Raw genomic sequence first — 15,072 nt, 5'->3', positions numbered from 1 at the left:
TACACTGCCTCCCAGCCCATGTTAGACAATGACTTGATAATACCCCCTCTATTGGATGCCTTCTTTTCTTCGTCTCACTTATCCTCCCTCCCATAACTGTGTTTTTGGGGATCAACTCCCAATTACACTTTTTGTACTGGAATTTTGTTGGTTACATGTTTCTTCAGAATCCCACGTCCCCATTGACTACTATTGACTCCCTCATTCAAGACTCCTCTGAAATTTGTCCTGGACCCATCACTTTCATCCTGCAGTTGCCAAGTCCCGGCAGCCAGAAAGCAACATCTGATCATTCTTGCACAGTGCTGAGGAAATTAATTAAATATAGTGTTGACTCTGCCTCATGTGTTTGCATTTTAAAGGGGATCCTTGGAGAAATAACTCAAAAGAGTGAATGTCTAGTTGTAAAATCTGATTCTCTGCCACCTGAGTGGAGGAGATTATTTTGAGCAAGACTTCTCATATCCTTTACCTCTGATTCTGGTACTCCTTGGACCATTTGGGAGAAAAAAAACAAACAGATGAACTAGTCACTAGTGACAAGTCAAAATTAGAAATCAGATGGAAGGGCAGGAGAATAATTTGAAGGAAAGCCAAAGAAGTTAGCATAAAGTAGCAAAAAAAGAATAAAACAGCTTATTTATCAATTCTAAGACACCCTTTTTAGCATTTTAATCTCTGAAATGAAAATGCTTCTTCTAATCAATAGCATCTCTTACTTATTGTTGTCAGGTGGCAAATGCAATGTCATTGTCATTGCCTATGATGTGAAATTGGGTCACAGCTATTTGTGTTGTCACTTCGGTTGAATAATGTGCACTGTCAGCGTAGCATATGTTGAGTTTAATTGCTGTTTAAAGTGTCATCAATATAATACTGATTTAAGACTGAAATGAATAGCTATCATGTATGCAGAATGGGATGGGAACAAATCAGCAGGGTATACATTTGATATTTGTTAAGTAAATTATTTGTCACTGGATGGATGATCCTAAATTCCATATTTTCATGGAAAGTAACAGTAAAGTCCTTTATAGGATGTAAGAAAGGAAGAAAGATGAACACAGGCAGAAGAAAATGTGTTATATTTTATTACTGAGATTCATGCAAAAGGATTGCCTATCATACACAAAGCAGTAGTGGCAAGAGAAATTGCCAGATTCCTCACAATAGGTGAATGAAATCTCCGTGCAATAGGAAACTTGAGTAAATGAATCATGTGTTGCAAGGAACTATGTGTAAGATGTATGATATCTATTTGTCAGAAACTTCCTCCTGATTTGGAACAGAATGCATTTAACTTCCACTATGCCATGAAGGAAAAAGTTAAATATGTGCTTAATCAAATAGGTAATGCCTGGGATGGGAATTTGTTTTCTTTGATGAGACTTAATATTACACTGTCAACACAAAAGGATCTTTCGAGTCTGAGTTTGAGTTATGGCAAGCAGTATGTCACTGTAATCTTATAACTGCCAATTGCTGAAGTTACTGCCATATTTAATTTAATTTAAACAATGTATAAGAATAAGAACTTCTTCAAAGATATTATTAGGAGTGGATCCAAAGAGTACGGGTAGTGGTTGAGCTGATAGAGGACTGGTTAGAAGGCTTATGGAATAGACTCCCAGGAACCTACTATATATTCTGGTCCTCGGTGATTTTATGGACATATTTCTGAACACTTAAATAATAATTTCATCTAAAAGTATAGTGATATGGTTGTTAATCATGATGGCATGACTAGGCCACTACGATCCCTCAGTGTTTCTGTCAACAAACCATATAAGGACCATTTGCAGACGGAGTGTGAATCTGAGTCCTCGTTCTTGTCTGAAAATTTTCTACTAAGAACTTTTGGTAAGATCAAGAAAGTGCCAGCATCAAAATTTACAGAATGGAGACAGTAGTTGTGCACACTTTAAAGATTTTTTAAAATTTATTTATGATAGAGAGAGAGAGAGAGAGAGAGAGAGAGAGGCAGAGACACAGGCAGAGGGATAAGCAGGCTCCATGCTGGGAGCCCGACACAGGACTCAATCCCGGGACTCCAGGATCACGCCCTGGGCCGAAGGCAGGCCCCAAACCACTGAGCCACCCAGGGATCCCCAGTTGTGCACACTTTAAAGAAATGCTGCATCACCGACATTCTTGACATCCTAGAGGACATTATTTTATTGAAAAATATGAATGCCAAAGACTCTAAGTTGAAGAGATTCAAAAAATTTGAATTCTAAATATGTGAAGAGGTTTTAGAATGCATTAACCAATTTACTTCATATGTATTTACCCTTTTTATATATACACAGTACTGATATGTGATTTTTTAAAAAAATTTTTAAAGATTTATTTATTCATGAGACACAGAGAGAGAGAGAGAGAGAGGCAGAGACCTAGGCAGAAGGAGAAGCAGGCTCCTCCCAGGGAGCCCGATGCAGGACTAGATTTCTGGACCCGGGATCACTCCCTGAGCTGAAGGCAGACGCTCAACCACTGAGCCACCCAGGCATCCCCTGATATGTGATTTTATTTTATTTTTTAAAAGATTTTATTTATTTATTCATGAGAGCCACACAGAGAGAGGCAGAGACATAGGCAGAGGGAGAAGCAGGCTCTATGCGGGGAGCCCAAAGTGGGAGTCCATCCCAGGACCCAGGGATCACGCCCTGAGCCAAAGGCAGCTGCTCAACCACTGAGCCCCCCAGATGCCCCTGATATGTGATTTTAGTATTATATCTCTGTAGAAATAAATCCAGTTCTTTCCATAAGTATGAAATAAAAATTCCAAGTGATAAAAAAGCATTATGTCATAGTTTATATTTTTGTTTCAAAGCTAAGAGCATCATTAAAGTTCAGTTCGCAGAAATGGAAGGTTTGACTCACTGGTAATATATAAGTCTGAATGTGTATGACAGCACCACAAGGAGAAAAATCCACAGAATAGATTTTAATGTGCCTCTTTCAATAACTGATAATATTAACTAGGGAAAAAAATCCACAAGGATGCAGAAATTTGAACAAAACAATGAACAAATTTGGGTTAATGATCCTGTATAAGACATTTTGCACTGAACAACTGCTTCTCCACAAGCTTACAAAAGATCCATCTGCTGGGCCACAAAGCAATTCTCAGCAAATTCTAAGTGGCTGAAGTCACTCAGAACATAATCTCTGATTAGAATTTTTAAATCTATTTAAAAAAAAAAAACAGTTAAGGGGCATCTGACTCTTGGTTTCTGCTCAGGTCATGATCTCTGAGTCTTGAGATGGAGCCCCACATTGGGCTCCATGCTGGGCATGGAGCCTGCTTAAGATTCTCTCTCTCTCTCCTCTGCTCCTAACCCCCCACTTGCATGCTCTCTTTCCTTCAAATAAAAAAAATAAATAAAAAGTTTTTAAAAAAAATCAGTTAAACAGATAAGTAGAAAACCCTTATGTTTGGAAATTAACCAGTACATTTCTAAATAAGACTTAGGATGAAGGTAAAATTTCTGATGCAAGTTAGATGTTAGAAAAGGGAGAAAAATGTTATCAATATTCATACAAGATATGATTTGTGTATATAGAAAATTCAAGATAGTCTACATATAAATTGTTAGAATTGATAAGAGATATTAAAAACTCATTATTAGGGACACCTGGATGGCTCAGAGGTTAAGCGCCTGCCTTCAGCCCAGGGCATGATCCTGGAGTCCTGGGATCGAGTCCCATGTTGGTCTCCCTGCATGGAGCCTGCTTCTCCCTCTGCCTGTGTCTCTGCCTCTCTCTGTGTCTCTCATGAATAAATAAATCTTAAAAAAAAACTCATTATTAGAGTCAAGAGTTTAGCAAAGTTGATAGTTTCAAAATCAATAAATGCAGCAAAAATAATTAGGAAAGAAAGATACCATTTATTCTGTTATCAAAATACCAATTATATGGAAATAAACCTAATAAAAAATAGGTAAGATCCCTATAGATAATTATAATGCTTAATAGAGAGGCATTAAAGAAGACCCAAATAAATAGATTAGAACATAATTATAAAGAATGCTAAGTCTCCCAAATGCATCTAAAGATACCATGCAATTCAAATGCTCAACGTGGCTATGTGTGTGCAGGTTGACAAGGTAGTTCTCAAAATTTATAGGGACATGCAAAGAAAGCTATTCTCCTTGACTTCAAAACTTATTATAAAGCTCTAATATTTAAAATAAGCTGTTGACAAAACAGAGATAGAATTCTAAGATGGAGTGAAGTTCAGAAGCAAACCCATCCACACGTGGACACATGATTTATGAAAGAACTGGCCCAATAGAGCATGGTGAAATAGCAGAATGTTCAATAAATACTCTTAGAACTGAGTATATGTATAGAAAAATGTGAAAAAAAAAAAGAAAGAAAAGTGTGAAAAGGACCTCATATTATTAACAAGCTCCAAGCGAATTACAACAAAAGACAACATTATAAAGGCTTAACAGAGGAAAAAAAGCTCCATGACTGCAGGTTAGAGCAAGATTTCATAAGTCATAAAAAGCATTAACTATAAATGGAAGAATTAATAATTTTGACTTCACTTAAAAACTTCCATACACTGCCTCTTGGGAAAAGATAAATCACCGATGTACTAACCATACATGAGACAGACACACAAAATGTGCAGTTTTTCTCTCTCTGACATTCTCTTCCTCCCACCAACACACACTCAGGGGTGTTGTTTTGGTTTGCTTTGGTTTGGTTTTGGTTTTGGTTGCCTTTTTTTTTTTTTTTTTTGAGGTCCATATACGTGATAACTGAAAGGTGAACATGAGTACATCTTTGATATTTACAAAAATAAAAAGCACCAATTTGGTTTTTAATCTGTAATGATCAATTTTCCTTAAGAAGTTTTTGTCTCATACATTTAAGTGTAAGGGACTAAGTCAGGAAAATGGAAAAAGGAAGTGAAAAGATAGCCTAGATGAACACAGTGGTGCTCCTGTGCATGAGGAAAAGCTGAATCAAAGGGAAGGTAAACAGTGCAGGTAGGAAAGGAAAATGAAAATGTGCACAATGAGGCTGAGAAGCATTGAAAGAAAATATCTGAATGATCATGGAAAAGCTCCTATAATGGTGAGAAACACAAGGACGAATAATGGTGATTTTCCGGGTCTTAGAGGAACTCCAGCACTTGGACAGGAAGAGGAGTTTTCAAGTTTATGTGAGCAACAGAGCCTCCAAAGGAGCCCTAGAAGAAGCCTTTTATTTTTAACGAGTATTTTAAAAATAAAGGCAAAATGAGGAAACGTTTTTCTTAGGAAGTTGATAGGAAGGTATATGGAAAACACCAGTAGATCAGAGAATTAACAACAGGAACAAATTCCAACGAGACAGAATCTGAAATTGTCGGCATGCAGAAATGGGAAATTTGGTGTATCTGCTCAATAAATAGGATCATTTGGATTTCTTAACTTATGAGCTTCTGTCAATTCACGTTTGTTTTTTCTTTTGGAGCTCTCTGACTTAAGAGGGAAAAAAAGAGTTTTGAAGGCTGTAGAATATGGAAGAGTAGGAACTCAGGAACTTGGTATTTACCCTAGTTTTACAAATACAAGTCCTAATGAATGTGCATCATCTAAGAAAATTGTGGCAGCAGTGAAGGTCATAAAAATGTTTACAACCTCATTGCTTCCATTGAAAGACCCTTTAGTTTGTTCAATCTGTATAATCTTCCTTTTGATTAATTGTTAATTTTCCACTTTATGGATTGTTACTTTATTTTTTCAGTTATCGACCCTTTTGACCATTTCGGAGATAATTAGCATGTCCTTCAGAAAGGAGGGTAGAGGGAAACTAAATAAGTGTATTTGTCTACATTTATTAAGCTCCTGTTAACCCTGGTTTGGAAAAGGTCTATTGATAAAGAAGTTTAACACTACTGACTAAAATGATGGTGTTGTTGGAATTAGTCCTATAAACTCAGACAACTCAAATAACTACAGGGTCCTGGCAGGTAGGTAAATTAGTGCCTGGGTTACTCAGTGGTGGGCACGATGGCAGCTGTGGGTGGACATGCTCCTTCTGAAGGGGTTATGATATTTAACTTATGCAGCATATCTAGTGGCTGAATTAAACCTATGGGCTGCCAGTGCAGCATCCTTAGGGGTGATAAAAAATGTATATGCCTTGATGTGATAAAAATATAATTGCTGAAATGCGTGATAGTCTTATTCCAGCAAATTCACGTAGTTAAAAGCTAGTCAACATGAACACCACCAAAGAGGGGCTGAAAGAGTGCTTTAAGCATACCATAAAGTACAGAGCGAACAAGTGGACACCTGGGGCCGCCCTGGTTCATAATTTGCAAAGAAGCAACTCTTTTACCTAAAACTTACCCTAAATAAATGGATCTTCCTGGGTGTGTGTTCAGGACCTTTCCTACAGAGGTGTTCAAGAATTATTTTTAATTACTAAAATGATTTTTGAAGAGAGAGCAATATGCTACATAGGAGTTTCATTCCCAATACAGGTTTCTGTGGCTTTAGAGTGGATTGTGGAAACAAGTCCCAAATAATTTCATATATTTATTGGGAGATTATTTTTGATTTGTAAGTAGTGATGTTCTCCTACAATGTATATATTTGAGCTTTTATGTTTGTTTTTGCTCACTTTTCTTCAGGGAAAATTTCATGGAAATCCAATGCATGTAGCTGTGGTCATTTCAAATTGTTTAAGGGAAGAGAGGAGAATATTGGCTGCAGCCAACATGCCTGTTCAGGTAATATTTTCTGAACTTGTGGTCTTGTTATGACCCTGAACTCAATTTTTCTGAAACATTCTTTTCTTCCCAGCCAGCTCCTTCTACCTATGTTAATGGTGCCTCCATCCTTCCAAGCACTTGGAGTCAAGGTCTTAGGATCATCTTTGAGTAATTCCTTTTCTCTCCCTTCATCCTGAGATAATTACCAAGTCTTTCTAGAGTTTGTTTCTGGAATCCTATTTATACATTCTTCTGTTTCCATTGGTCACACTCTTGGTCCATGGTCTTAAAATAACATATATAGTTAACTGCCCCCTAGCTGAATTCCTAACTACAATTTGGACTTTGTTTCCCTCAGCATGTTTATCCTCAGGGAATGACCTTGCTCAAAACCTTCCATGGCTTCTGATTTCCTACCCCACAAGTCCAAAACTACTCCACACCCAAAATGTTATCTTATGGAAATTCCATAAATACTTGCTTGTTGATTGTTTCAATGTATTTTACCCTGCCATATTTTAGATTATATGTTGTCACACTATCCTGAATGAATTCAGAGCCCCCATCAAAGACAAATAGATGAATCATTGAAGTTTTGGGTAATACTTTTTCAGTTAATCCTTATAAAAAGGAAAGAGTATGTAAGTAATCTATTTTTCAGATGAAGTCCTCCATAATTTAGCAGATCACACCACTATATTTATTTATAAAGGTCCAAGAAAATATATTTTTTTGAGCAGTTAAAAATCTTTAGGCTTAGTTATGTCAGGTTATGATTGTTTTTGGAGAAGTATGAAATTTTAACAATTTGTTCTTCATTTTTTTAGGTGAAGGATCGTATCATTTTTATTTGATTTAAAATCTAAAGTATAGTGCTTCTAAAATATAGTTTGATTTAGTGCTTTTTAGGTAAAAATTAAGATGCTGTTACTACTAATATGTGATATTCTCACATATATCCTCTTATCTCCAGTCATTTTAGAGTGTGTGTGTGTGTGTGTGTGTGTGGTGTCTTCAAATGTCAGATAGCAGTCAAATTAGAAGCTACAAATAATCTGCCAGTACCACATGCTACCACAAGAGAAGCACTGGTTTGTGATTTTCAAACCTTCAAACCAATACACAAATATGTGGAAAAAAATATATATATATATCTCAGAGAGAGAGAGAAATAATGGAAGCTGAAATGAGAGAGAGGGATTTTATATTTTTTCCAATCTCAAGAGTGTGGTGTAGTTGAAAGAGCATTTGATTGACCGCCAAGCACATTGTTTCTACTTGAGGGTCTTCCACTGATTTGCTCAGTCAAGTCGTCCGCCTTTCTAACCATCCAGAGCTCCTCACTGAACTCTAAGGTAGAGGGGTTGCCGACTTGCTAACTCTCATCTGGGTATCGATGTAGCTTGATACCTAAGGACACAGTCAGTGTCTCTATATCCAAAAACACTCAATGTTAGATTATTTGAATGACCAAGAAATGGTGCTTGGAAGAGTTGGTTAGAGTTTCTATTTAACCAGACTAACATTTTAAAATATTCTTTGGTAAACTCCCTTTGTTCCAGTTCCAGTTGTAAAAGTAAGTCTCATTCTAGCAGATTCAACATCCCTAGTCCTGAATTTAAGTCCAGTCTAATGTAGTTTCACTATGCTCAATTTTAAATTACATGTATTCATTTTATAGAATTACAAAAGTAACATAGGTCTGGTATAGAAAATTAAGAAGTTTAAGCCATAAAATCATCTGTAATTTCACTTACATAATGATAACGTTTTAGTATGTATGTTCTTCCAGTCATACGTACTTGAGTTTACTTGTCTAGACATATATCCATATATTTATACATACACATATATATATGGAAGATGGTTCATAAATATATGTTTTTATAATTTGCTCTATTTCTTAACAACTTAATTCCACTTTAAATGTCATTAAATATTTTTCTAAAGTATACTTTTTAATGGCTGTATGGTATTCCGTATCATATGAATTCAAACCTCAGTTCAAGGTATACTACATTTATCATAAACTTCTTTTATTAGCATCACTGAAATATCAAGACATTCTTTTTCCAGGGACCTCTGGAGAAATCTTTACAAAGTTCTTCAGTTTCAGAAAGGCAGAGGAATGTGGAGCACAAAGTAGCTGCCATTAAAAATAGCGTGCAGGTGAGTGATCTCATAGACCCCTAGCAAGGCTCGCCACCACCCCCATACATCTAGCTGTGCACCTTTTTCTTATAGACCCAAAGTTAGTCCATACAGAAATCGTAGGGCAATTTGATAATCATTATCTCTTACACACTATGTTCATATTATGAACGATTTCTTTGAGGGGAGCTTTTCAGATTCAATTTACTGGAGACTGGGCCTACTCCACCAAACCTGAGGCCTCTAAACCTTTGCATCCGTAAGTCTCTATCTTCATCTGTAAAAGTGAGGGTGACCCCCAGCACAGGATTGTTGTGAGGACTACATGAGGTGATAGAAGAAAAGCCTTTAGCCCAGATCTTGGCACTTAATGTCTGTTATGTCTGAACACAGAGAGAACACCGGGTCTGGAGAAGAGCAAATTGAAATCTCAAAACAGAAACAGACAGGACATGTAGAGGAAGCATAGATATTTTTCTAAGAAATAGGGAGGAAAAATGTAGACTGAATTGCCATAAACTACAGCAGACTAGAATAGAGACTTTAAGTGAGAAGATAGTTGGTACATTAATACAGTTATATGGAACTCAAAGGGAAAACGTATCCATATTCTCAAGCAACAAAAGATATTAGTAATCTCTAATGAGATTTCTCATTTAGTACCAAATGACACATAAGAGGCAAGATGCTGAAAGATTTCCAAATAATCAGGAAAAGCAAATGGAAGAGCAAATTTAGTATGGTTCTTCTAGCACTAGTCAACCTTCATGGGCATAGCTCTTTAGAAATGTAGTTTCTATACACTTAGGCCAGGATGTGATGGGAGGCTGGAAGCGCCAAACCGTGCATTTTAAAATACTGATGGGGATGCCCGGGTGGCTCAGTGGTTGAGCATCTACCTTAGGCTCCAGGCGTGACCCCGGGCTCCCAGGACCGACACCCATGTCAGGCTCCCCATGGGGAGCCTGCTTCTCCCTCTGCCTGTGTCTCTGCCTCTGTCTTTGTGTCTGTCATGAATAAATAAATAAAATCTTTTTAAAAAAAAAAAGAATTACTGATGATGATGTTTCACTGACATGCTTAATTAGAACAGAGTATGTTTTCTTTTGTAAAAAGATGACAGAACAAGACACCAAATATTTAGAAGACCTACAAGATGAATTTGACTACAGGTATAAAACAATCCAGACAATGGGTAAGCTTTTATTTTGTCTATAATTCTACTTAGGGACATAAAGACAACATGACTAGAATTTCCTCTTCACTGACAAAATTGATAAATTGACCTACTTCTCTAAGTGAAGTGCATTTGTTTTTGTTTTGAAGAGATAGTGCAGGAGTATTGTGAGTCCTCCTTTTCTCTCAATATAAATATAAACATAAATATATATACATATTACCAACCAATTTAAAATAAATTATAAAGCTCATGAGAAGTCACTCCTACTTTGGCACGCATCTCCAAAACCTAAAAACATTCTCCTATAGAATCAAAATATCATTATCACGCCCAACAGAAGTAATGATAGTTGCCTAGTATGATCAGGAAATTACTAATTTCATCCCTAGGTGAGTTTTTTAATATAATTTTTAAGATCGTAAATAGAAATGTGAGGCACCTGGCTGGCTCAGTCAATAGAGCCCACAATTCTTGATCTCAGGTTCATGAGTTCAAGCCCCAACTGGCGTAGAGCATCCTTTAATAAATAATAATAATTTAAAAAATTGTAAGTAGAAATGTGATTCACTGTAGGAAATTTGGAAAATAGACAAAAGCATTAAAAAATAAAAAGTCACACAAAATTCCACTAAAATTCCAGATAAACGCTGTCAAAATGTTAGTTTATCTCCTTCCAGCTTTTTCCCTGTATGTTCAAATTCATATATATCTAGTTGCAAAAAAAAATTGAGATAATCCTTTACATAGTTTTGTGTATTGCATTCTAAAGTTTTAAGTATTTTCCCAAATCATAAAAAATGTTCAGACATAATTTCAGTAATTGTATAAATGACAAAATGACACTGCAATTATTTGTCTTTTTGTGGTTGAACATTGAGTTTGTTTACAATTAGATGGAGTTTTTTTAAATGGAAAGAAAGGGAAAAAAGTAATGGAAAGGAAGAATGAGAATATTTACAAGGCCTACAATTTACAAGTAACAGGATTGATCATTTGAAGTTTGTTGCCATTAGTGGGACAACAGAGAAATTCCAATTAGATCTAGATTAGTTAATAGGGTTGTACCAATGTTAATTCACTGGCTTCAATAATTGTGCTATGCTTCTGTAAGAAATTAAAGGAAGCTGGATAAAGGGCAAATGGGAACTATTTTTGCAACTCTTTTGTAATTCTAAAATTATTTTAAAATAATTAAAAAAACAAACTGGATAGAAATCGTTTATTTACAGAAGCATCTTTAACTGTTGAAATGTTAGTTTAGGATTTATCTGGAAGGAAATGGATGATTAACTTTCATCTCAGATTTAAAAGCAGGGATGTTAGGATAGGAATCTTGTTTGGCATAGATTAGGAATGATTTGTTCTCCTGGCCCCTTCAGGATGTATTGACTTCAGTGAAATGATATTTAAAATGTTCAGAGTTGCAGGACACTCCTAGACAGCAGTGGTTGGTATAGACCATCACTTGCTATAAACCAATAAAGTTAAATGTTCAAGTTAAATAATACAACGTTTATTGCACGTCTCCCATTTAAGAAGATAAACTATTTGGGGTTTTATCAGTCAGAAATTTTTCTTACTTTGTACTTCTAGTTTTATTGTGAGGCCAGCCCATTTTGCAAAGGGAAAAAAAAAAAAAGGAAAGCAAAGGATTTAGTCTTTATTAATTCATGAGACTAAGTAAATAAAACTGCGACCCTTCCAGGCAGTTTTCCGTAATTCCTGGATAAAAAGTAGAGTGGGAACATGTGGGTAAAAGGGTCAGCAGGAGTCAAATATGATTTAATAATAGGCACAAAGACAGGCTCCTTTCCTTTCCTACTTGGGCCATCCCGTTAGGGTTGTCATCAACGTAGAAGTATCTAAAAAGGAATGCATTTCAAAAATATTTTTACCTCTGTCCCCATCCCAGAAAAAACCATGGTGTGAAGAATGGTCTTGTGTCAAGGTCTGTAAGGTAGAAAGCTCCTCCCTGGCTTGCTTGGAAGTGATCTTTCCTGGCAAATGAGCAGATAGGGACTTACTCTCAAGCTCATCTCCAAAGGCCGCATTTAGGCTCTTGGAGTATAGGATTTAAGGATGGGGTTGCAGCAGACGGTCCGAGAGCTTTGCCTTGGAGAAGACTCTACATCTTATCTCTCTTCCTTCACAGATCAGGGGGACAAGAACAACGCCCTAATGAATCAGGAAGTTTTGACTCTGCAAGAAATGCTTAACAGTCTCGACTTCAAGAGAAAGGTTAGTGAAGAACTTTAATTTGACCTTTTGCCTATCTTTCTCCTTTTCCTATATTTGCTCCTCCTACTGAAAAGAATCAAGCTTTTGGATTCATTCAGTTCTATTTGAGCTGAATGAATAAATGGCAATGTTTCTAGGAAGAGTGCCATCCTGTTTGCCATGCTTCTCTTCCCAAGTTTACAAAGCTGGCCCTCTGTAGAGTTTATCTTTTTTATGCAGTACATTCACTGTAGCTACCATTAATTCCAAGGAGAACGTTTTACCCAGTTTTTATTTACCACGATCTCAGACGTGACTGTTTTAGTTTCTGTACTTAATATGTTGATGTGGGTTCTGCTACACATGTATAATTAAAATATTACTTGATGGCTACTAAAATTTTACTAGAAAAAAGCAGTGTTCCAGTTTCCACTCTGAAAAATGGCCTCATGCTAAATAATTTCATAGATTGCAGGGTAGTTCATTGACAACTGAACACGTTCAATCTAATCTCCTTTCAAGGAAAGGAAATTTTTTCTGGCTCAATGAAATATTTTAAAAGAGGAGAAACATTTCTATTTCAACTTTCTCTATCTCCTTGAAAATAAATGCAATTGAAATTTGAGCAGTCACTGATAAATCAAGTGTTTATTTCTAAAAGCTCAGCTTCATTTTTTTGTGCAGAAATTTGTGTGAGCACAAATAAATGTAAAATTTATTTTCATCCTACATTATAAGCTTTAACAGTTAGATATCAGATTTTAAACATGCAAATATTCAATCAAGATGAACTAGTGGGGATCCCTGGGTGGCGCAGCGGTTTAGTGCCTGCCTTTGGCCCAGGGCGCGATCCTGGAGACCCGGGATCGAATCCCACATCGGGCTCCCGGTGCATGGAGCCTGCTTCTCCCTCTGCCTGTGTCTCTGCCTCTCTCTCTCTCTCTCTCTCTCTCTGTGACTATCATAAATAAATAAATAAATAAATAAATAAATAAATAAATAAATATTTTTTAAAAAGATGAACTAGTGCTTTTGTGCATAACAAATCTGTACTATATGTATAGCAAAGTTAAGTGGTTTATCCAAATTCAATTGGCTTGTCACTAAATTGGGATAGGAATTCACACCTTCTAATTCCTAGGCCTTTAAAAATTATACTTCTCTACTCCTCTTCCTTCAACCCAGATAAAGTCCTAAAAAGACTAACACAAAGAGGCTCAACTTTAGGCACTACATTTTAAATGCATGTATTTATAAGAACATCAATTTAATGTATGTCTTTTTAAAAAGCAGAAGATGTATGACTAGAAGATGCAATATTGTCACAAGAGTTACAAACTCAATGTATTTGGTTTTGTACTAAATGATACTAAATGATATTATGAGATGTTCTGAGATTGTGAACTGTGGTCATATGCTTCTTTCTTTATAACATTTAATTATAATGATTTAATAGTTTGAAAGGGCAGTGCTATGGTAAATAGAAGGTAGTATCCAATAAAATATTTGGTGAGGATTTTATTTTATTGTTTTGTTTTTGTTTTTGTTTTTGTTTTTTTGTTTTTGGTGACAATTTTAACCAAGCATTTATCCCCCAGGTCAGACAGATTGTTTCCCGGATTGAATTATGAGTGATGTTGGTTGTATCTCATGAAAATCTTTTCAGTAGTCACCTTTGTTTTTAGGAAGCCCTCAGTAAGATGACACAAATAGTAAATGAAACCGACTTACTAATGAACAGCATGCTAATGGAAGAGTTGCAGGACTGGAAGAGGCGACAACAGATCGCCTGCATTGGAGGGCCACTCCACAATGGGCTCGACCAGCTTCAAAACTGGTAAAACAAATTGACTTTAGTTTCTAGAGAAAACCACAGGAAGTACAAAACTTCAGTGTCGCTCAGCCAGAGAAGGCAGGCTTAGACCAAAACATAAATTAATTCAGTTTATTGATGGTTTATTAGCAGCTGGGAACTCCACAGTTGAGAACAAATAGGTGTATACGTACTTTTTTTAAGATTTTATTTATTTATTCATGAGAGACATAGAGAGAGAGAGAGGCAGAGACAGGCAGAGGAAAAAGCAGGCTCCCTGCAGGGAGCCCAACGTGGGACTTGATCCCAGGGCTCCAGGATCATACCCTGGGTGGAAGGCAGCGCTAAACCTCTGAGCCACCCAGGGATCCCCTGTATACATATTTTTAATTGTATTCCCTTGGGGCAAAAAATAAAACATCTATAGAAATCTATAGAAGGCATAAGAATTGCTTAGTTCTCTCATATACTAAATTAACCCTAAAAGAGTCCAATGAATTTTTGAAACCAGCAATGAGTACAACTTTCTCTAAGGACATAAGAAGCAGTAGCTTCAAAAGCTTGAATAAAGGTATCTCAGCTTTTAAAGGTGTATCTTAAGAAAGTTGGAGTTAAACATTCTTTTTGTGTTTTCAACGAAGTGATTGTATTTAAATGAAAAATCTCAGATGGCTACCATACCCCATGCATGCACATATGCAATCATATACAGATACTGCCTATTGTATTAGAAGAAAAAATGTTGATAAAGTTTTCATCAGCAATGCAAAATAAATTTATCTGATGGAAGAACACTTAGAAAAAAATAATGAAAAAGAAGGAAAAAGTTCAGTTGAAATCTAAAATTGCTTTTAAAGGGTACAATTCAGGGTGGCTAAGGAGTTGAGCATCTGCCTTTGGCTTAGGGCGTGATCCCGGGGTCCTGGGATCGAATCCCACATGAGGCTCCCCGAGGGAACCTGCTTCTCCCTCTGCCTAAGTCTCTGCCTCTCT

At 36.3% G+C, this 15,072-nt stretch overlaps 1 protein-coding gene across 9 annotated transcripts in view; it reads left to right on the top strand.

Moving 5' to 3' along the window:
• STAT4 (signal transducer and activator of transcription 4) overlaps positions 1-15,072 on the top strand; it is a 118,855-nt gene that overhangs the window by 71,310 nt on the left and 32,473 nt on the right. For 8 of the 9 annotated variants that reach the window (XR_003134276.3, XR_003134275.3, XM_025441578.3 and 5 more), the window contains 5 exons: positions 6,638-6,736; positions 8,795-8,887; positions 9,986-10,064; positions 12,202-12,287; positions 13,952-14,103. Coding sequence is in view for 7 of the 9 variants with exons in the window: in XM_025441578.3 (XP_025297363.1) it covers positions 6,638-6,736; positions 8,795-8,887; positions 9,986-10,064; positions 12,202-12,287; positions 13,952-14,103 (509 nt within the window). In the remaining 2 variants the exon portion in view is untranslated. Of the gene's footprint in view, positions 1-5,843; positions 5,972-6,637; positions 6,737-8,794; positions 8,888-9,985; positions 10,065-12,201; positions 12,288-13,951; positions 14,104-15,072 lie in introns of all 9 variants that reach the window. The other variant, XM_025441579.3, reaches the window with a different exon arrangement.

The sequence above is a fragment of the Canis lupus genome, chromosome 37 (genome assembly GCF_003254725.2).
Source record: "Canis lupus dingo isolate Sandy chromosome 37, ASM325472v2, whole genome shotgun sequence".
In the NCBI taxonomy this organism is placed as follows: domain Eukaryota; kingdom Metazoa; phylum Chordata; class Mammalia; order Carnivora; family Canidae; genus Canis; species Canis lupus.
This window is presented reverse-complemented; position numbering and strand designations above follow the sequence as displayed.